The following is a 22,357-nucleotide window of genomic DNA, read 5'->3' as shown; positions in this document are numbered from 1 at the left end:
CAAGATAAACCTCAGCTCGGTGAATTCAGTGGAACTTGATTCCTATAAAGTGGCTAGACCACTGCAGTCTTGTAGCGCATCAGGCTATTTCAAACAGTACAGTTAGGACGTTTAGAATTTTTTTTAAAAAAAAAAAATCTGTCGTCAGTTTTGTTCATTGCACCAACATCCTAACTTTTAACCTACTTGCCACAAAGGAAATGGGAATCATGATTTTGAAAAGATGGGTTTGACAGTATTAACGGTATTTCAGCAACAATATCTACTGAAATGTTTTCTGTTAGGTGAAAGAGATCAAAAGGAAAATCTCTTTATAAAATAATCATTCATTTCATTCACGCAAACAGGGAAAGTTTGGGCAATTTTGGGAACAAAATAGAAAGGGGTCCCCAGCCCAAATTTGAGGAAGTGAGGAAGTGACTCAGAGAGTGGATCATGAGAAACTGGGATGGGGAGAAATAAATCTGTGAAGAACCCTGGAGTTTGGTTTAGAAAAATATAACAACAACAAAAAAAGGCTTGGGTCCCTTCCCTACAAGAATTGGCAGATGGGTGTAGTAATGTTATGTAAAACATAGAAAGATAAGTGGAGATAGAATCACTAGGTTACTCTCCTCAGTTATTCAGTTCTTTATGTAACATTTCCTACATGCATTGATGTATTAGCTTTTTCCTATAGATAAAGGTCTGTAGATTTTAGATATACATTTGCAATAGAAAAAATGAAAATGTCTTCTTTTCCTGAAGTCGTTATTCAGAATAGAAAAATGATGGTACTTTTTAATGTGACTTATGACATCTAAATTGATGGAATTGACTGATACACAAGGTAGTGGTGATTTGGGGTATACATAGGAATACAGAATTGTTGTGGAAATAGCACACTTTGGGGTGGGGGGAACCATAGACTTTTTCAGTAGTAAATTTAAGTGTTACTGAAAGGACGCCAGCTAAATTACGGTAAGTTACTAAGGACTAAATGCAATCTGTTAGTAGGCTGGGAAGAATCTTAAAATGTCAAAATACAAAACAAGGGGAAAAAACAAGCACAAGCATGCTTAAAAACATTGCAATAAGGCTAGAACAGGTCTTTAGGGAGCCCACAATTCTACTAAGTGAATTCTCAGTCATCATTCAAACTCTATATACTCTACCATGCCTTACCAGCCATTTTGTGTACATCTGTTTCTGAATACAAGGGGTTATCATCAAACATAGTCAACATAGAGTAAATAGCCTTAGGCTGTTAGACTGCTTGACATAGCCAGTTTCCTATAGTTTAGCCCATGTTTCTCAACCTGGGCCGCTTTCAAATGTGTAGACTTCAACTCCCAGAATTCTCCAGTCAGTTGAAGTGGAACCATCTGATAGCAGCTAAGGTTGAGAAACTTAGTCTAACATCAAGGTTATCGTGATTAAGAGGTGTATTTCTTGCCTAGAAAGTATCAATTTTTTCCTGCCAGAGTTTTTCCCCCCTGAAACCTACCTGAGATATCCTATAAAGAAAATAATGAAATGTTCGGCTCAACAGTAATAGATATTTCTTACCTAATACAAATTGTAGTTCACAGTCATAAACAGAAATACTTGCTCACACAAAGTAATTATTTTGGTTTCCTTTAAAGATAATGCCTGATTGAGTTTTTCAATTCTTCCAACAACAAATAAATATTTACCTTCCCTTTTGCCTCCCTGCAAAGTAGCAAATTAGACCTGCAATCATTCTAGTTTAGAGGAAGAACTAATCAATAGTTCTTCCTCTAAACTTGGTCAATGACAAGCAAAATTTAAAAGTACAGAAACAGTGTGAAGCAAATGAATGAAATAATATACTAACAAGTAGCAAAATAACTCACGCAGTATAACACTCTCTCCTCTATTACTGTGTTAATATGGTTGTTACCTAGATGATAAATCTAAAACATCAATACATACAAAATAAAAATAAGAGCTATATATCCCTAACAATTCATCACACAACCAGCCAGTTTGGTTTAATAATTAAAGATCTAATTTCTGCCTCAGCCATGAAAGCCAGCTGCGCAATTTTAGGCCGGTCCCGCTCAGCCCACATCACAGGGGTGTTGTTCTGGGGAAAATAAGAGGAAAAAGGTGTCTTGAACATGTTTGCCACCTTGAACTAGGAGTGTCAATTTGTTCTAGTGGTAAAGGCACCAAGCTAGAAAGTAGGAAACCATGAGTTCAAGTCATACCTTAGCCATGAAAGCCAAATGGATGACTTTAGACCAATCATCAGGCGACAGAGAGTTCTAGTCCCACCTTAGTCATGAAAGCCAGCTGTGTGACTCTGGGCCAGTCAATCTCTCTCAATCCACTACACAGGGTTGTTGTTGTTGTTGTTGTTGTTGTTGTTGTTGTTGTTGTTGTTGTTGTTGTTAAAATAGGAAGGAGAAAGGTGTGTTGGACATGTTTGCCACATTGAATTATTTGTAAAAATAATAAAGGCGGGATGTAAATAAATATCAGTTAAGATGTATCAAACCCGAAGTATTACTTAAAATGCAGATAATTATGTCCTTACTAATTACAGTATATCTTGCTTTCATTGCAGGGACATAAAATTTAACTATTGCCCATGTAATGAATGGTTTTAAATCTTGAAGGAAAAGATTCATGTAAAATTTATCTGGCCTTGGAGGGAATTTATGAATTAGGAGTACAGGGTAAAGTGACCTGATGTCTCTATAAAATTTATAATGCAATAAGGGATCTGTGAGGGAGATAGGCAGCTTAAAAATGTGGTAGATGATAGAGAGATGAGAAAGAGACAGAGATGGGGAGGGAGGGAGGGAGGGAGGGAGGGAGGGAGGAGGGAGGGAGAGAGATGATTTCAACTTCATTGTCACCACATGGTCGAATCTTGAAAAGTTTACATACAGTAACCAAAACATCAGGCTGCATTTTAAAGTTCCCTGTTTCTGGAGAAACTGAATACCACTTATTAAAAACACACCCAGACATGTATTTCCTTGAGGATCAAGCCCAATGGGTTTTATTCAAACAAGTTTACCTAAAGTAGCTTTGCATACCAATATACAATTGAGCGTAGAAATAGAGGATGAAAATTAATGATTCAATGTTTCTCCCCTTTCAGCACAGCCGACCGTACCTCCAATGACTGTCCGCCGTGGAGATCGTGCACCAGTTCCTATCCGAGAGCACATGGCCATCGATGTGTCCCCAGGACCGATACGGCCCATTGCCCAAATCTCAGCTTATTTTCCGCATCCTGGGCTGGAAGGAGTGCTGACGACACAAGATAGGATGAGGGGTGAAGGAACAACTGCACCCCCAGGAACTGGGGAAGGAGAATCTACTGATGGATATGATTCTGATGAGAACAGTAAGTATAATTCACCTGTCTATAGAAAAGACATGAGCTTTGATCAAACTATCTTTTAATCCAAGAGAAAACAGCTGGCTACATGGCAAATTCCATGAAGATTCTCTTTCATTGACTGTCACTTCTCATATCAACTTCTTCTCTTCCCATATTTTAAGATAGAGACTACTTCAATGCAAATCCCACAGATGCTTGACAGCTGGCAGTTGGATTTGCACATTGTTCTATGTGCCATACAATAATTTTGTTTGATTTTGACTTAGCAAAATGTGTGAACTAACTCACCAATGGTTTGTTCAACCAATGTGAACAAAACCATTGTGGTTTATCAGCTGTGGTTTATGGCTTAGCATGATGTATGATCTGCCACTATAGTTTGTTCAATAATTCAAACAACGCTTAGAATGATGTGCAAGTAGAACCATCAGCTCTGCCTCATATTACACCCATCCACTCACTCGTATTTTGATTTTTTTCTCCACACACCTACAAAGGAATATTAAAATTTTGTGAATGGTCATCCAAAGGCTCATCCTTCACTTTAATGTCAACTTACAATCACACTGACATCCATATTCTCTCAAATGCTATTTTATCCAAACAATATGTTTGTCATAAACAAGTCTGTCTTACAAAAACAGTTCTCAAAAATATGTACAATTGAATCGTCACTGATGGATTAGGTGTCACTGTCTCAGCATTAGTTCCTGTCATATGGGGGGAAATGTTCATCTTCTCAACTTGTCTCTAACAGAAACTCATAATTCTTCGAGGAATATTCACTGGAGGTTTTTAAGAGGAGATTGGGCAGCTGGAGTGGTATAGAGTGGGATCTCCAAACTTGGCAACTTTAAGACTTGTGGAGTTTAACTCCCAGAATTCCCTACCTAGCCATGCTTGGAGACCCCTGGTATAGGATCAACCAGTTGAACTAGAAGACACCAAGGTTCCTTCCTGTTATTCTGTATATCCTTGCTCCTCCTCCAACCATCATTTCTATTGTTTCCTCCTTCTTCTTTGTTTCTCAATCGTACCTGGAGTACTTTATCTAAATCAGAGGTCCGCAAACTTGTCAACTTTAAGACTTGTGGACTTCAAGTCGAGTTGAAGTTCACAAGTCTTAAAGTTGCCAAGCTTGAAGACCACTGATCTACATCCACCATCACTCTCATGACTTGCCCAAAGTGAGATGTTGATCTTCTAGAGAGGCACATTCCACGTCCTTCAAAACATCCACATACACTGTTCACTTAAAAGTGGTGTTTGTAGGAACACCTGTCACATTTATAGCCAAAGTTCTGAGGAGATTTTTGTCAACAAGCACGCCATTATAATATTAAGTATAACCATCATGTTGTTCTGAATCTTGCTCATTCTTTGTCATGTATGCTATAAAATGTCCTTCAAAACATCTCCTGTCCCCTTTCATTTGCACGCTGATCTGAAAATAAAGTCTAGTGAATCTCCTGAGGTTTTAGGCTGAGTGAATGCAGGCGAGAACTAGAAAACAGAATCCAATCTTTGCCCCGAGGCAGTCGTACTTAATTGTAAATAGCCACACTCAGTGCACAATAAAATAATACATGCACACTGGCCCAAAGTAAAAGACAAACTTAAAAGGTCTACAGAACATGACTTGGTAATTTCTCTTCTCTAAAACACAACCGGAATGGGGAAAGTTAGAATGCCAAATCTTAAGAGAGCGCCAATGCTTCCCTGTCTCCTTCCAAAAGAAATGCTAATCTTGCATCAATGGCGCTGCATCACAGCTTTCTCAATACAGGGATTAGACAGTGATATGTATTCACTTAAGCACACACCAGTGTAGTTGGGACTTTGAAAGATCTTCCTTATGGATTTGGGGATTGGCTTGAGTAGTCAAAATGGCTGAGGGGAACCTCCAAGGCTTCATGGGATTATCATTTGATGCTTGGAGGGTAAACGCGGGGACAGGCTACTTGAGCTGCCTGTGAATTTTCCGGAGACCTGTGGCTAGCAAACAGATTCTGAACAAGGATGCAACTAGCAAATCTGGGTTGCAAAAATCTGCCTAACCACTAGGTGGCAGTAAAAGATACCCAAAACTCTGTGCTCACCTCTAAGTGGTCCTCTGAATCCCTGCAACCTGGATCTGGTACCTATAGCTTTCATGCACATACTGTTCTTCTCACAGGACTCACAATAGGACGAAGGGACCTGCTGCAACTGGCATTGTAGTGGGGATAGATGAAGGAAAGAATTGGTTCCCGCACACATTTATTTTTAGGACTAGGAGAAACACTAGATAGTCATTGGATTTTGGGACATGCCCTGTTCTCATCTTCTTGTGCTTGTGCTTATGCTGAGACAAATAAATACGCACAGGTTTTCCAAAGCCTGAAAAGATTTGGTAAATGTAGTAAAGTCTGTGTACATTTATTTGTCTCAGCACAAGCACATACCTACTATTCATGTGCAAAGAGTTACATGAACTACGGGTATCAGCAGTCCTCAAAAATGCTATGGCACTGAAAACTCAGGATGTCAGTTTTTCCCCTCGGACCTGCATCAGAAGAGTTCTTGAAGCCCCACAACCCATGTTTCTGGAACAACCCATGCATGTGAATGTTCACCCAGGCGTCTTCTCTAACAAAAGCAACCTCACAACCCCACACGTCTACTGTTAGCATAGCCCAGCATAAAGGAGACATTACATTTATATGCTCCCCCACAGGTGCATGTATGCATTCACTCATACAGACACCGACTCCTATAAGACCAGAGGGAAGGAAGGAGGGAGGGAGGGAAGGAAGGAAGGAAGGAGAGGGAAGCAGAAAGGAAGTAAGCAAAATAGGAAGGAAGGAGAGAAAGGAAGGCAGGAAGGAAGCCATAATGAATGGTAGGTACAGAGCAAGGGAAGGGGGGGGGAAGGAAGCTGACATAGTGTTGCGGTGAATTTGAGGTGTGGCTTGGTAAAATAGAGACAAATACCAGCTATTCAGCTGAACAAAGATGGGCCCATCTAACAGAGAGGTAGCCCCAAACACACAAAGATTCTTGTATTTATACCTTTTTCTTACACTCCACCCAGCAAGGATGGCAAACATAAGAGATACAGGAGTCACCCAGAAAGTCTGGCCCACAGTAGATAAGATATCAAGATGTTCTTAGTACATAGGGAGGCTCTTTAGGAACACTGCGTGGTCCCTGGCCTCTTAGGACATTGGGTGTTTCCCTGGGGACTTTCCACAGACCTGCAGAGATAATGGTGCCATCTGTACGTACACGCTTAGCAGGCTCTGCCCAGATTCTGGGTCAACAATAGGAGTGGATACTGTAGATGAATGGATCTCGAGAGGGAGGGAGGGAGAGAGAGAGATCTATGTTACCAGGCAGAGGCATGCACCAAAACAGAAAGCCATCCAGAAACCCTTACAAATAAATCCCTATACGAAGAGGTGCAGTCTGATCACATATGTGTAGGGACATGTAAGTCCGTTTCCTGTGGGCTTCAAAATTATGCAGCCAGAGGGTGATTGTGGGGAGAAAGGAAGAATGCATTATGCCTTTTGCTCCTGATCTCTATGCATCATTCATCAGCAGTTTGTGCGTGCTCACCATGCGCTCTGGGATCTGGCTTTTTTCAGGCATCGAAAGGGAGCCTAACCGCTGACCACTAGCGCTCGGCTAGCAAGAAATGCCTAGAATGGATGAGTGAGGAGAGGAAACCCATTGTTTTTCTTCTCTTCCGGCTCAGTTTTACAGACTCAAGCCTAACTAACTTCTTCCTGTCAATGACTAAACCATGGTTTATTGAAGAATTGGTAGGGTGCGTGCTACCTGCGGAGCTGCTAAGTGCCATAAACAGGACGCAATGGGCTATGCTTGAACAACACAACCAAGCCACAAAGAATTATGATTTAGTGCATTCGGTGAACAAGCCCTATTTTGTGAAACGGGCAACAACGATAGGACAAAGGCTAAGCAAGTGGAAGTAAATTTCCTGCCAAAATTGACAAAATGCAGTCCATGACCCAGGCCAAGAAACCTTTTTACTGTGGCAGACTATTGATCCATACAATTTATAGATCAATCAAAACGTCTTGGTATACATAAAGGAGAATACTTTGTTCTTGCCGCTGAGGAACTACAAATAGATCCTACATAGCTCAGATTAAGTCTTCCAGCTTTAAAAGAGGGGGCTCCTGGAAATGGCTGGGCGGGTTGGATGGATTTATTTGCTCATAAATGTCACCCAAATGTGTAAAGACTTATATGAAGACAGGAGCGAGGGAAAGGCTCTAATTCACCAAGGCCTATGAGTTCTCCAGGCCTAGAGAAAAACAGAAGGAGAAGTAAATAGTGTGTCCCTAAGGTATGATCAAGAAGTCAAGGTGGCAGAAAGAATGATGTGATCATAGCTCTGCCTGGTTTTTAGGTGTGTCACATATGCAACGCACTTGAAAAACAAACAGATCTTGAATTGCACTGTCACAACCGCCCTCTTGATTGCTTTTTAAACAATCTTTGCAGACACCCCTCTGGGTCCTAAATAATTCACAACTGGGCAACTGTCCCAGACAGAAGACATGGTATTCTAGGAAGTTTAATTTGCAGGAAGAAAGTGATAAAGAAAATAGAATATTTCTTACCTTTGTGGAGTCCTTGGTGCTCTCTGAGTTTGGCTGCTTGTTTTCAGACATTTCATTACGCAACGAGGTAACATCATCAGTGTAAGGGGATCCACTGATTTTCTCCTTAGTAGTTCCTTAATTAGGGTTTTGTTTTCTTTTGATTGTTTGTCTTGTCTTGCTTATCTGGTGTTGACTGCTGGAGAAGGTATATTCTAGTCTTTTTGTTTCCTTCCTCTCTTTTGAATGGTGTGTAAATACGTTTTATTTCTTTGTGTCTGGTGATGGCCGATTCAGAAACACGTGCCCTGTTTCTTTGCTTTGTCCCATGGGAAATAGAAGCTCAATTATTATGCATCTTCAAACACGTCTACTTTATTTACGCAATTAATTCAGGATATCACATTTAGTTTTTCTGGTATCTAAATTAGATTATCAGACGGAACGGGAAGCAGGGCACTTGAGATATTCAAGATGAAAGTATGCACTCCTATGCACAGCTCATGGACAGAGAACATTTACATAGAGATGTACAGAATTTGGGGTAGGGGGATCATTTTGACAGATAGTGTTGGCCAGCCAACAACATAAGGGCACTTTCTGGTATTATTTGAACTCAAAGTCAATCTTCGTGCAATTGTATACAAATGTGCAAATGCAGAGATATAAACCAGTTCAGAGACGCCCATGCTGACCAAGCCTGATGGGACTTTTAGTCAGTTAGTTCATCTGAAGCAAGGCTGGGTAGGGAAGATTTCTCTGGATCATGGCTGCCTGGGGGATTCTGGGAGTTAAAGTCCACATGTCTTAAAGTTGCCAAGGTTGAGAAACACTGGTCTGGACAGATGGATGGAGCTGAATTTGCAGATTGTGTGTGGGATTGGAAAGACAGCTTGAAGGAAAAAAAACCTGATAAAATGGATCTCTTTTTAACATTTGTTTTCCTTACTGCCTGGCCTTTTTTCTAGCATCACTCGGGACTCTTGAATTTGATATTCTCTATGATCCAGAAAGCTGCACCCTTGACTGCACCATCCTACGAGCCAAGGTAATCATTCTGACATTTGTTCCTTGACTGGTCCTCAAAAATCTCTTCCAAAGCAGCTTTTCCAAATTGGCAGGGTTTGGGCAACTCCTGTAATTTTTTGTTAATGGAGATACAGCCCATGCTGGCCAGGGGAGATTATAAGGGCTGCTACTCAACTTACTTGGAGAACAGAAGGCTGTGGAAGGTTTGCTGAAAAGACACTGCTTGCTTTTCTGTCCCCCTCCACGCCTTTGTATTCAGCCTTTCTGCATCACATGTTGCGTTTTCACAATAAACTGCCTTGATTTAATAAAAGAGGCCACACCGGGGTGGGAAATCTCATTATGGAGCTAGCAATGCTCATTTTAGCCTCTCTTTTCTCCTGCCACACTCAGCCCCTTCTCTCTACCCCATCTACAAAGACTTCCGAAGTCAGGCAAGTGCCCTTCAAGTGCCAAGCCAAATCTCCAGGGTCTTCACCCAGCTGCTTTTCTGCAACCCTGACCTCAACTCACACACCAGCAACACACAACACGCCCCTCCTCCCTTTCTTCCTTCCCAGCTGGTGGGCTTGCAGCATCTTCAAGCATCTCGGCGGCGACGCGCCAGGCAACCGGGTATCCGCAGGCATCTGGCGTTGCTGTGGCAACAGAAGAGGGCAAGAGGGGGGGGAAGCATGGGAAATACTGCGGCAGTTCAGAACCACAGCAAAACTAACCCAGAGCCCGCCACTTCGAAAAGGGTAGATGACCCTTATTCCCAATTGGCAGGTTTCTGTTTCCTTGGCATCACCCTCTGCATCTCTAGAGATTGTGTATAAACTATTTAGTGGGTATGTTTACACGAGTGAGGCTTTAAAAATATTTTTTCTGATTGGTCTATTGTTTTCCCTGTAGCAATTCTCCAACCAAGGGAATATAGCTGGAATTTCTGCAATGGTTGTGAACAGGATTAAAATGCATGGCACTGGTAGTTCTGGGATTTGAAGTGACATCTTTACGCCACTGATGGCATAAAGGTCGCCTTCCTAGCCAGGAAGATAAATTAAGGTTTCCGCAGTGGGGTTTCAAAAAGTCCAACTTCAGTTTAGATATGAATTCTCTGCATCTGCAGTGAAAATTAATTAAATTATCTTCCTTGGTGGTCTGTTCCTCATGGCAGAGATCTCACCATTTGTAGTTCTGGAATATCCAACAAATTCATTACTGGATGGAGAATTGTTGAAATCAGAAAACACTTAGAAAATGCCACTGGTCAGTATGTAGAATGAAGATACACTATGGATTTTGAGAAATGGATTTATACCACACTGGTGAAACACACTTGGAATATTATATATGTCAGCATTCCAAGTATCATGTAGAATTAAATCAGAGTCCAAGGCAAAACGATCCTTAAAGTTCCAATTTAATAAATCAGACATCTTAGCACATCTGTGAAATCCCAATTCTGGATGTTACATCAGAATCCCACCCAGTTAAAAGTTCATGATCTTGTCCCCACACCCACAATCCATCATATGGTCCAATCTTCTTCCACGCTGGCATCTACATCCATCAGGTGTAAAAGTGCAGAGACAAAAGATGACCTTGGTCTTCTAGAAAAGAATGACAACAACACATTCCACAATCCTACTCCTGTCTATTCCCCCCTCCCAACTGCTAAACTAATGAAACAGCATAATGAAATAACAGAAAGTGTGGCAGGCTAAAATTCTAAAAGGAATATAATTGCAGGCCTAACAATATACAGTTTTGGTCACCATGATACCAAAAAATGCTGAGACCCTAGAAAGAGTGTAGAAAAGAGCAACAAAGATGATAAAGAGTCTGGAGGATAAAACATATGAAGAATGGTTGTAGGAATTGGGTATGTCTAGTTTAATGAAAAGAAGGACTAGGGGAGACATGATAGCAGTGTTCCAATATCTCAGGGGTTGCCACAAAGAAAATGGACTCAAGTTATCCTCTCCTGAGGATGGAACAAGAAGCAATGGGTGGAAACTAATCAAGGAGAGAAGCAACTTGGAACTGAGGAGAAATTTTCTGACAGTTAGAACAATTAATCAATGGAACAACTCACCTCCAGAAGTTGTGAATGCGCCAACACTGGAAGTTTTAAAGAAGAGATTGGATAACCATCTACCTAAAATGGTATATGGTTTCCTTCCTAAGCAGGGAGTTGGACTAGAAGACCTCCAAGGTCCCTTCCAACTCTGTTATTTTACTCTATTCGTACAAGGAACAGTTAAGGGAACTAGGTATGTCTTGTCTAATAAAGAGAAGGATTAGCAGGGATATGATAGTTGTCTTCCAGTACTCGAGGGGCTGCCACAGAGAAGTGGACATTGATTTATTCTCCAAAGCTCCAGAATGCAAGAGCAGAAGCAATGTTTGGAAACTTATTAAAGAGAGATCCAACATACAAGTAAGGAGAAATTTCTTCACAGTGAGAACAACCACTCAATAGAACCAGGGGTGGGCTGCTATGAGTTCGCCCAGGTTTGGGAGAACCCATAGCTAATATTATGGCCAGTTCTGAAAACCTCCAAATCCTATCCCTGGCTGCCCTGCCCACAACTCCCCTCCCTTCCCAGGAGTCTCTCCCCCACGCAGAGGCTCAGGTAGGGGGGAGGGGAAAACGGGCTTCCCAGATGTTCCGGAAGGTTGGAAATGGGCCCATTTCCAGCATCTGTAGGGTCTCCGGAGCCTGGGAGAAGCAGTTTTTGCCCTCCCAGAGTCTCAAGGAAAGCCTCCAAAGTCTGGGGAGGCTGAAAATGCCTCAACTGTGGTGCAGGAGGCTGAGTAGGCCATGCTCACCATGGCCATGCCCACCCAGCAACTGGGCAGAGAACCCATTGCTGAAATGTTTGAAGCCCACCCCTGAATAGAACAGCTTACTTTGAGAAGTTGTGGGAGATCCATCACTGAAGGTTTCCAAGACAACCCTTTGATCTGGATGGCGTAAAGTCTCCTGCCTAGAGCAGGAGGTTAGATTAGAAGATCTCTGGAGTCCTTCCCAGCCCTATATTCTATGCTCTTAACACCACCACCCCGGCCTATTCCAGGGTGGAAGCCTTAATCCTTCATACTCTTAACAGACTATGCAGTTTTCGCTTTTGCCTATGAAGAGCCCTCCTTCTCCTCCTCCACTTCAGAACTGAAGAAAGTACAGGTAGTCCTCAACTATGACAACAATTGGGATCAAAATTTCCACTGCTAAGCAAGGCAATTTGTGAAATGAGTTGCACCTCATTTTACAACCTTTTTTGCCACACATTAAGTGAATCCAGATCCCCACTCCAGCCCCATTGGCTTTGCTTGTTGAAAGCTCACAAATGGTGATCTTGTGATTCCCCCCATGCAGCAATTGTCGTAAATATATGCCGGTTGCCAATACCTGAATTTTGATCACATGACTGTGTGGTTGCTGCAGTGGTCATAAGTGTGAGGAATTATCTTCATTTTTTTTCCAATGCCGTTGTAACTTTGAACAGTTGCTAAACCCTACCATCACACCCCACTACATGCAAGCATCAACTTCTCTCTCTCTCCCTCTCTCTCTCTCTCACACACACACACACAGCCTCTGTTCCTTTTTTTCTTTCTCAATCTTTTTTTTTTCCTGTTAGTCTTTTCTTCTCCTTTCTAAATTGCAGACTTCTTAGGGAAAAAACAAACAGCAAAAGCTCCTCTTTTCTCCAAAAAAAAAAAAGGCTGCCTGTGGAGAAAAGACAAAGATACCCTTCACCGGAAACCTGAACCTCTCTCTTGCGGAAGTATTTTAATAAATAAATCCTGCCACCCTCCCCTTTAATCAGCAAGTAATTTCGAGGAAAGGATCAAGCTGACTTTACCACTTACAACACTTAAGAGCTGAACTGAAATTAGCCCAGAGTATCACATCCATCAAGTGGATTTGGAAACTACTAGCAGGCATGTGCAGATGAATCTTTACCTTTAGGGACACGGTATCTCAGTGGCTAAGACACTGAGCTTGTCAATCAGAAAAGTTGGCAGTTCAGCGGTTTGAATCCCTAGTGCCGCATAATGGAGTGAGCTCCCAGTACTTGTCCCAGCTTCTGCCAACCCAGCAGTTTGAAAGCATGTAAAAAACGCAAGTAGAAAAATAGGGACCATGTTTGGTGGGAAGGTAACAAGCGTTCCATGTGCCTTCAGGGTTTAGTCATGCTGGCCACATGATTATGGAGATGTCTTCGGACAGCACTGGCTCTTTGGCTTTGAAATGGAGATGAGCACTACCCCCTAGAGTCGGGAACGACTAGCACATATGTGCGAGGGGAACCTTTATCTTTACCTATCACATCCATAAAGTGGAGTCGGGACACAAATGTCTACTTTTGAGTGGGAATTTTTTTAATCTTGAGAAGGGTGGAGAACTTTCTACAGGCCTCCGAATATGTGGAGATGCCGAAAGAATGTCGAAGGACAATCAAAAAGTGCTTTTTCTGGAGGAAACTGGATTTTCTTGTTTTTTTTTTTTCTTTGAAGATGTTTCATTTTTCATTGAAGAAACTTCTTCAGCTCTGAAGAAGCAGTGCAGGGAATGGAAGGATTTATATTCCTTGCAGACAAGGAAATGGCCAGCTGTCTGCAAGGAATGTAAATCCTTCCATTCCTCACTATCCTGTCAGAACTGACGAAGCTTCTTGGATGAGAAGCGAAAAAGAAAGAAAGAAAGAAAGAAAGAAAGAAAGAAAGAAAGAAAGAAAGAAAGAAAGAAAGAAAGAAAGAAAGAAAGAAAGCCCAGTTGTCTCCAGAAAAAGCATCTTTGGGACAACTATGACCTGGATGATTGAGAATCTCTACAGATTTTTACGAAGCATAAATAGAGTGGAATTAATGCTCATGTTTTTTTCCCCCCCATAGGGACTGAAGCCAATGGATTTTAATGGCTTGGCTGACCCTTATGTCAAACTACATCTCCTTCCAGGTGCTTGTAAGGTAAGCCGGGGGGGGGGGGATGTTCTGCCAGAAGGGGGTCATAACAGGTCAAGTGGCTACAAGCATGTGATTGAAGCCCTGAACTTCATTCGTATCCAGCATGACATAAAAGGGTCACCGATTTGATGGGTTTTTTTTACTCTTGTGTGGATACCTTTGGTAAGCACAGTCTCCAATTTACATCCCTGTTATCGTGTCTCAATTCTGGTCCCACATAGCCACAAAACCTTGTGTGAGTATATAATACCAAGACTCCTTCAATACAAGCTTGACTCCTTACATGTGCATTGCATGTTGGTTTGGGGGGGGGAACAATATGGAAGCAGCCTTGCCCTTCTCTTGGGGTGCTTGTCCAACTACCCAGATGCTGCTGGCTTCTTGGAGACTGAAAATGGGGACAATGGTCTAGTGGGGAAGGCACCAGGCTAGAAACCAGGGGACAGGGAATTCTAGTTCTACTTTAGGGATGAAAGCTGGCTGGATGACTTTGGGCCAATCATGAGGATTCTGTGAGTTTTAGTCCCATATTTGGCTCAAAAGCTATCTGGATGACTTTGGGCTAGTTACCAGGAGACTGAGAGATCTAGTCCTGCCTTAGGCATGAAAGCTGCCTGGCCAATCACCAGGTTTAGTCTCTACTCCTGCCTTAAGGATGAGAGCCAACTAGGTGGGTGACTTTGGGCCAATTAGCTGTGCTGGCCTGCCTCCCACCACAGCTAATTCACAGGATTGTTGTCCTGGGGGGATATAGGAAAGAATATTAGGTATGCTTGCCTCTTTGAGTTATGGATAAAAATCATAAAGGCAGGATATAAATAAACAAATCTCTCAAAATTAGTAATCTAGCACATCTATCCATCCTTCCTGCTGTCAAAAAAAAAAAAAGCACCCACCTCCCCTGTCTGTCACACAGCTCTGGAAAGAGAATTAAGATCTTGATTTAATGCACTTAGAAATTAAATGGGAACTGAAGAAAAAGTCTCCAGTGGTCAGGATTTCTGTAATGCAATATTTCTCAATCTTCACAGTTTAAAGCTTTGCTGACTTGAGAATTCTGGAAGTTGAAATCCATCCCTTTTCAAGTTGCTAAAGCTATGAAACACTGCTGTAATCTAAGTCCCTTTCTTTCAATAAATCCAATTAAAGAAAAATTCATCAAAGTCTTTTTCGTTGCTAGGATTTTGAGTTAGACAGTTTAGAGCTCAGCTGCAGGACCAGAAAAGCCAAAACGGCAGCGATAACCATGCAGTTGAAGCCCCATCCCTTCTTTGGATATGTCACAGACATTTTTAAAAGGAAGAACTTCAATTGCAAGGCAGTGGCTGCCATCTCTGAATTTTTGACCGCCTCCCTGAAGATCCTTGGAGATCTTCTTACCATCTCCCATCTGACCCGAACTCATCCTGCTTAAGTTTTCAAAACCAGCTAAAGTGTAATAGGTGCAGCCATCTAGCAGTGTGTGTGTATATGTATGAGTGACATTGGCATAGAAGCGGGTGACGATAAACCTTATCTCGCACGTTAAACATTCTGAATGAGCGATATAATTTGCCATGTATATTACCTGTTGATAAGCCTATCTGCAGATAAGCTAATCCTTCCATTTTTAACCAAAACACCAGGAAAAATGTGCCACCTGTGGATAAACTGATGTTCAAAATGTTTATATGTATTGGCTTATCCATGGATAATCCACAGATTATCCACTTCTCAGAGTATTTTGATTAAAATTTCAAGGGTCATCTTATCTGTGGATGGGCTTATCCGTGAACATATATATTTATTTATCAAATTTATATAGCTGCCCATCTCACCAAATGTGACTCTGGGCAGTGTACAATTATTAAATTTGTAAAAATGTCAATAAAAACAAGCATATAAATATACAAAATATCAACATTAAGAAAATGTATGTATTAATCAAATTTATATAGCTTCCTATCTCAAGAAAAATGACCCTATATACAGGATATATGCATACTTTTGTCCTGTACTATATATGGAATGCGGAAGTATACTTTAAATATAGGAGATACAGGTACTTTTAAAAAGTATATGTAAAAATATAAAGTAGTCTCACAGATACACTCCATCCATGGATAAGTAAAATTCAATTTTTGGGGTGCATTTTGGCACCAAAAATTCTCAGTTTATTCCTAGTGCACTGATAGTCCTCAACTTACAACCACAATTGACCCCAAAATTTCTGTTGCTAAGCAAGACATTTGTTAATCGAGTTTTGCCCCATTTTCTTGTCACAATTAAGAGAATCACTGCAATTGTTAAGTTCGTATCTAAAAGGCTGTTCTCTGGAGCCTGAGGGATGATAACAAGGCCCTGCAGGAAGAAAGCTGCAGACCATCTCTCTTTAAGCTGGTCAGCTGCTTTCTGAGGCACAGGTAATCCTCAACCTATGACCACAACTGAGCCCAAAATTTCTTTTGCTAAGCAAGATAGTTGTTAAGTGAGTTTTGCCCATTTTATGACCTTTCTTGCCTCAGTGGTTTAAGTGAATCACTGCAGTTCACGAGTGGGATCCTACTGGTACAATACCCAGTTCACAACCCTGAGTGCGCCTTAGAAGGCCAGATCCTGAAGATGAAACTCAAGTACTTTGGCCACTTAATGAGAAGGAAGGAGTCACTCGAGAAGAGCCTAATGCTGGGCAAGATGGAGTGCAAAAGAGAACGAGGTGGTTGGATGGAGTCACTGAAGCAGTCAGTGTGAGCTTAAATGGACTCCAGACGATGGTAGAGGACAGGAAGGTCTGGAGGAACGTGGTCCATGGGGTCGTGATGGGTTGGACACGACTTCGCAACTAACAACAACAGCAATTAATTTAAGAGCCGTGGTGGCGCATTGGTTAGAATGCAGTACTGCAGGCTACTTCTGCTGGCTGACGGCTGTCTGCAATTTGGCATTTCAAATCTCAGCAGGCTCAAGCAGGCTTCCATCCTTCCAAGGTGGGTAAAATGAGGACCCGGACTGTTGGGAGCAGTACACTGACTCTGTAAACTGCTTAAAGAAGGCTGTAAAGCACTGTAAAGCAGTATATAAGTCTAAGTGTTATTGCTATTGCAATCTATTCATAGATTACGAAAAATGTCTTTTCTTCAAACTGTTCTTGGACTGTGAGTGTGGAGAGCACTTAGGATCATCTCCTTGTGGAGAAAAAGCTCATCCCCCGCATGTTCTCCACAGCAGCCTCCCGGGAATTCCCTCTGATGCTGAAGTTTAAGGCACACAAATTTTGCATAACTTATTAGATAATAAGAGGCTTTTAAACCAGCTGTAATTGGATGTTTGGAATAAAAAAACCTCTGATTGCCGAAATTACATTATCTCAGGGCCAAAAAGTATGTGACAAGGGAATATGTGACCAGATCTTCCAAATTAATATTTATGATTATTTATGTGCGCTCAAAAATTAGCAGCCAGGATGGTAGGAAGCAGCTGGGAGGAGCAGGTGCTATAAGTTTTTGCCTGTGTTGTTTTCCCAGTCTAAATCCACCCACTTATCTTGAAGCAATTATTAGCCAAGCTGGGGGAAACAGAGAGCTGGTCTAGGTATTTCTGATCTTCTTTGTGAGGGTAACATCAGCTTTGGGATAGACATCTTGTGTGTTCTTTTCTCTCTCTTATTGGCCAAATGAAATTAGCACTTATTGCATTGTGATTTTGATTTTATGGAAAAGTGCTAATTTCATTTGGCCAATAAGAGAGAGAAAAGAACACACAAGATGTATATTCCAAAGCTAGTGTTATCCAAACAAAGAAGATCAGAAATACCTAGACCAGCTCTCTGTTTCCCCCAGAGAGAGATCAAAACTAGAGCTTCCTCTCAGGAGCTTCTACATCTGGGTTCAGCTGTTTTACTCAGGCCAAGGACAGAAGGAGCAATATGTAATTGATTGGGGAAGGGAAAGAGATTCAGAAGTTATGAATCCCTACTAGCTATATGAGAACAAGAGGCAGAGCCTGTGGGTGGAGTCAAGAGAGCACTCACTCCAGAATCTTTATATGTCCACAAATGATGCAAGTTTAGCCCCCTATCTAGCACCAATTTAGTGCTGACCTTTAATTGATTAGATTCTTGTGAATAGACTTGAGCAATAAATCAGCCTAACTGAAACTTAACCTATGCTCCTGATTCTTTGCACCTAACAATATCATGTGCACAGAGGGAGCAAGAAAAGAAAACAACAAATGTGGCATTTTAGCAACACAGCACAAAAAGGAGTCCTGATGTGGCATGCGCAATGGTGGGTTGCAGGAGGTACGCCCCGGTACGGGCATACTGGAGCCAGCCTGGAGCACCGGATACTGTTCCGGTACGGTACTCCAGGGGACCCACCCGCATGCCCGAGCTCCTTACCGGTGTTTAAAGGCTTCTGCGCTTCCGCGCAGGCGCATGGCACATACAGCACCTGCACAATGCTCTGCGGAGCAGCTGGAGCGTCACGGAGTTTCATGGAGGCGCTAAGACTCATGCGTGCCATGAGGATGCCGCTGGTCCCGTTCCAACCGTACCGATTGGAACGGGATTTGCAACCCACCATTGCATGCGTGTAGGTGCAGAGTTTGCACTACAAGGTTACTTTGGTCATTTGAATGAAAACAGCAGATTCTGCAGACATCTGATTCCCCAGTAACAGGATCCAAATCGTTTAGAGCAGGGGTGGGGAACGGTAGCCCTTTTGACTTGTGGACTTCAACTCCCAGAATTCCTGGGCCAGCCAATTCTGGGAATTAAAGCGTACTGTACAAGTCATACACTAGTCATTGTTTCCTACCTCTGGTTTAGAACTATGGTTGTACAAGGAAAAATAGACCAGGTTTACACACTAACACACTAAGCCAGAAACCTTCTATTATGTATATACTACTGAAACTTTGATTCTCGTAACCTTTAACTGTGTGAAAGACAACAATTGTTAAACCAAGGTATCTCAAATGGGCTAACTTACTAAATGTGTCCAAAAATCCAGAACCCATGCCTCCCATGGAATAGAAATTTGGCAAATCTTATAAAATACTTTATGGCATAAAAATGATCATACAGCATTTTGTTGCATAATGCAAAATGTCGTAAGACCTTTCCTGTGCTGATGTTGGACTGTGCTATACAGTTCAACATGAACTTTCTTTTTTATAAATATATTTTTATTTAGCAATAGCAATAACAGTTAGACTTATATACCGCTTCATAGGGCTTTCAGCCCTCTCTAAGCAGTTTACAGAGTCAGCATATTGCCCCCAACAACAATCTGGGTCCTCATTTTACCCACCTCAGAAGGATGGAAGGCTGAGTCAACCCTGAGCCAGTGAGATTTGAACAGCCGAACTGCAGAACTGCAGTCAGCTGAAGTAGCCTGCAGTGCTGCATTTAACCACTGCGCCACCTCGGCTCTTCTATATTTAAAAATATAATCATAATATATTTAATGCAGCAGAGTGAGTGTCCATTCCTTGCCCAGCTCCCGCTCCCATAGCAGTTCGAAAGCATGCAAATGTGGGTAGATTAATAGGTACCTCTTTGGTGAGAGGTTTAACAGCATTCTGTGTGCATCTGGAGTATGGTCACACTGGCCACATGACCACGGAAAATGTTTTCAGACAACGCTGGCTCCCTTGGCTGAGAAAGAGAGATGAGAACTGGGCCCAAGAGTCGGACATGAATGGACAGGGAAATATTTACTTTTTAGAACTAAAGACAATGGAGGGAAAGGGGAAAGGGAAGGGAGAGAGGCGATAGAGGAAGGGAGCGGGGAAAGAAATGAAAAAAGAAACGAAAAGCAGTGACTTGTGACTTCTTTTGGTACAACAAGATGCATAATAAGTTATAATATCAACCTTTTAGCTCTACCAAATAGTAACTACTAGCCATTTCTATAGCAATAACCCCACTTGATTGTCAAAACTCCAAAGCCAACATTTTATTTCATTTTCCTCTTTAACACAGAAAGTCCAAAAACGGTTTCCAAGTAACCACAAAACTATTTACATTCTTATCCCTAATTAGCACAGTCAACTTCGCCATCTCCGCCTGTTCCATCAACTTTTCAATCCATTCCTCTATTGAGGGAGTTAACACTTCTTTCCATTTCTGGGTGTATAAAATTCTTGCAGCTGTCAATACGTATAGCCAGAAAGTTCATTCTCCCCCCCACCCGCCCCATTTCTTTATCTAATACAGGTAGTCCTCGACTTACAACAGTTCGTTTAGTGACCATTCAAAGTTGCAACGGTACTGAAAAATGTGACATGACTGTTTTTCACACTTACGACCGTTGAAGAATCCCCCATGATCCTGTGATCAAAAGTCAATGCTTGGCAACTGGTTCATATTTATGACGGTTGCAGTGTCCCAGGGTCATGATCCCCTTTTGCGACCTTCTGACAAGCAAAGTCAATGGGGAAGCCAGATTCACTTAACAATTATGTTTATTAACTTATCAACTGCAGTGATTCACTTAACACTGTGGCAAGGCATGTCGTAATATGGGGCAAAACTAGCTTAACAAATTCTCATTTAATAACATACATTTTGGGCTCAAATGTGGTTGTAAGTTGAGGACTACCTGTAGTCTTATAAAAAAAAAAGGCTTCCAGAGTAAGTCAACTTTTAAAATGTTCTAAATTAAATCTGTACCTTATTTTATTTTTACCTTCTCAAATGTTTAGCACAGGTGATAAAACATGCTGTCCTTAACATGAGTTACTTTCAAGGCAGATATGTTTCTGAATTTCTCCCTGAATTTTTAGTAACTTTTCTAGTACATTGGGAGCTCTGCCAGTCAACAATCTGGTAAGGAATCTGGTAAGGAAATATTTCTGAAAGGATGACACAACATGAGGGAGCTCAGCAACACAACTGCACTTAACAGCCATTTGCAGCATCATTCAATCATGGGATTACATTTTGTGATGTTTTTTCGACTGTCATGACTTACGATTGTGATGGGAGCAGCTCAGTGGTGGGTTTCAAAAATTGTTCGAACCTACTCTGTGGGTGTGGCCTCCTTTGTGGGAGTGGCTTGCCGCCCGTGTGACCGGATATGAAGATGCCGACGATACTTGTCAGAACCACCTTAAATTACCTCACACACAGCACTGGCATGCATAAGAATATGATGTAAACTTGTTTTTTAAAAGGCATCTTTGGTTTGCGTTAAAACAACTTCAGCACACGCAATGTTCTGATCGCACCACAAACGCAGCAGTCGTCCTTACCTTTCACAGAGGCACTGAGTTTTATAAATAGGAGCATGATAGTGTAGAATAATCATATCCAAGGACCGGTGGTGGGTTTCAAAAAAATTTGGAACCTCTTCTGTAGGTGTGGCCTGTTTTCCGGTTCCACTGGTGGAACCTCTTCTAACCGGTTCGGTAGATTTGACGAACCGGTTCTACCTGGGTGCGAACTGGTAGGAACCCACCTCTGGGCCAGCTCCATTACGGTTGTAAGTTGAGAAATACCTGAGCCTTAACAGTTTAGCAGGATGAAGATAGAGAAACATTGCAAATCCATTTGTGTTTTGGTTTCCCAGTACTCAGGACAGGGAACAAGATTCAGGCTTTGCTGTACAACTACCATCCACGACATCACCATCCATTTCAATGTTACACAGGCACTGGAAAAAGTTTTTCACACTTACAGCTGTTGCAGCATCCCCATGGGTCATGTGATTAAAATGCAGATGCTTGGGTTCATATGTATGACGGTTGCAGAGCCCCCGGGTCACAGCACTGTTTCTGACAAGGAAAGTCAATAGAGAAGCCAGATTCACTTAATGACTGGGTTACTAACTTAACAGATGTATTGATTCACTTTAAAACTCTGACAAGAAAGGTCATAAACTGGGACAGAATTCACTTAACAACTGTCTCACTTAGCAACAGAAATTTTGGGCTCAGTTATGGCCGTAAGTCGAGGATGAGCTGTAGCACTTCTCAACTGTTCTGTTGACAGCTATTTGAAGTTACAACTGCCAAAACATCTCAGGGAGGCATTTATCGGAGCGAGACTTGAACAGTTTGACAGATATGGGTCAGATGTGGGAGATTCCATTCTATACCCTACAATGAGTGTCTCTGTATTTGCGGAGCGGCAGAGATAGAAGATCTGGCTCACATCCTATTTCATTGTTGCTTGTATAAGGGGTGAGAGACAGTTATCTTGGTCTACATACCAAACGAATGAGCCATTGGGATCCCCATATCAAAACAACTTACTTTATGTGTGTCCCCAACCTGAAAATAACTTTTAACACAGCACAGGACTTAAGCAAAATGGTTTGGTTGAGATCTGCATATGTGGGACTGATTGGGGTAGATCGTAAGGGTGACTCCGAAATATAATTTTACGTCATTTTATTCTATTTTACATATT

The 22,357-nt window shown here is 41.8% G+C and overlaps 1 protein-coding gene across 2 annotated transcripts in view; it reads left to right on the top strand.

The window, feature by feature from the left end:
• DOC2A (double C2 domain alpha) overlaps positions 1-22,357 on the top strand; it is a 31,355-nt gene that overhangs the window by 1,150 nt on the left and 7,848 nt on the right. For both annotated transcript variants that reach the window (XM_014061882.2, XM_014061883.2), the window contains exons 2-4: positions 3,116-3,364; positions 8,943-9,022; positions 13,891-13,965. In XM_014061882.2, the coding sequence (XP_013917357.1) occupies positions 3,136-3,364; positions 8,943-9,022; positions 13,891-13,965 (384 nt within the window). In that variant the 5' untranslated portion in view covers positions 3,116-3,135. The remainder of the gene's footprint in view (positions 1-3,115; positions 3,365-8,942; positions 9,023-13,890; positions 13,966-22,357) is intronic.

The sequence above is a fragment of the Thamnophis sirtalis genome, unplaced genomic scaffold (genome assembly GCF_051295495.1).
Source record: "Thamnophis sirtalis isolate CommonGarterSnake01/CBP01778 unplaced genomic scaffold, rThaSir2_p1.2 scaffold_4, whole genome shotgun sequence".
NCBI classification, from domain to species: Eukaryota; Metazoa; Chordata; class Lepidosauria; order Squamata; family Natricidae; genus Thamnophis; species Thamnophis sirtalis.
Note: the sequence above shows the minus strand (reverse complement) of the source record. Positions and strands in the feature narration are given on the sequence as shown.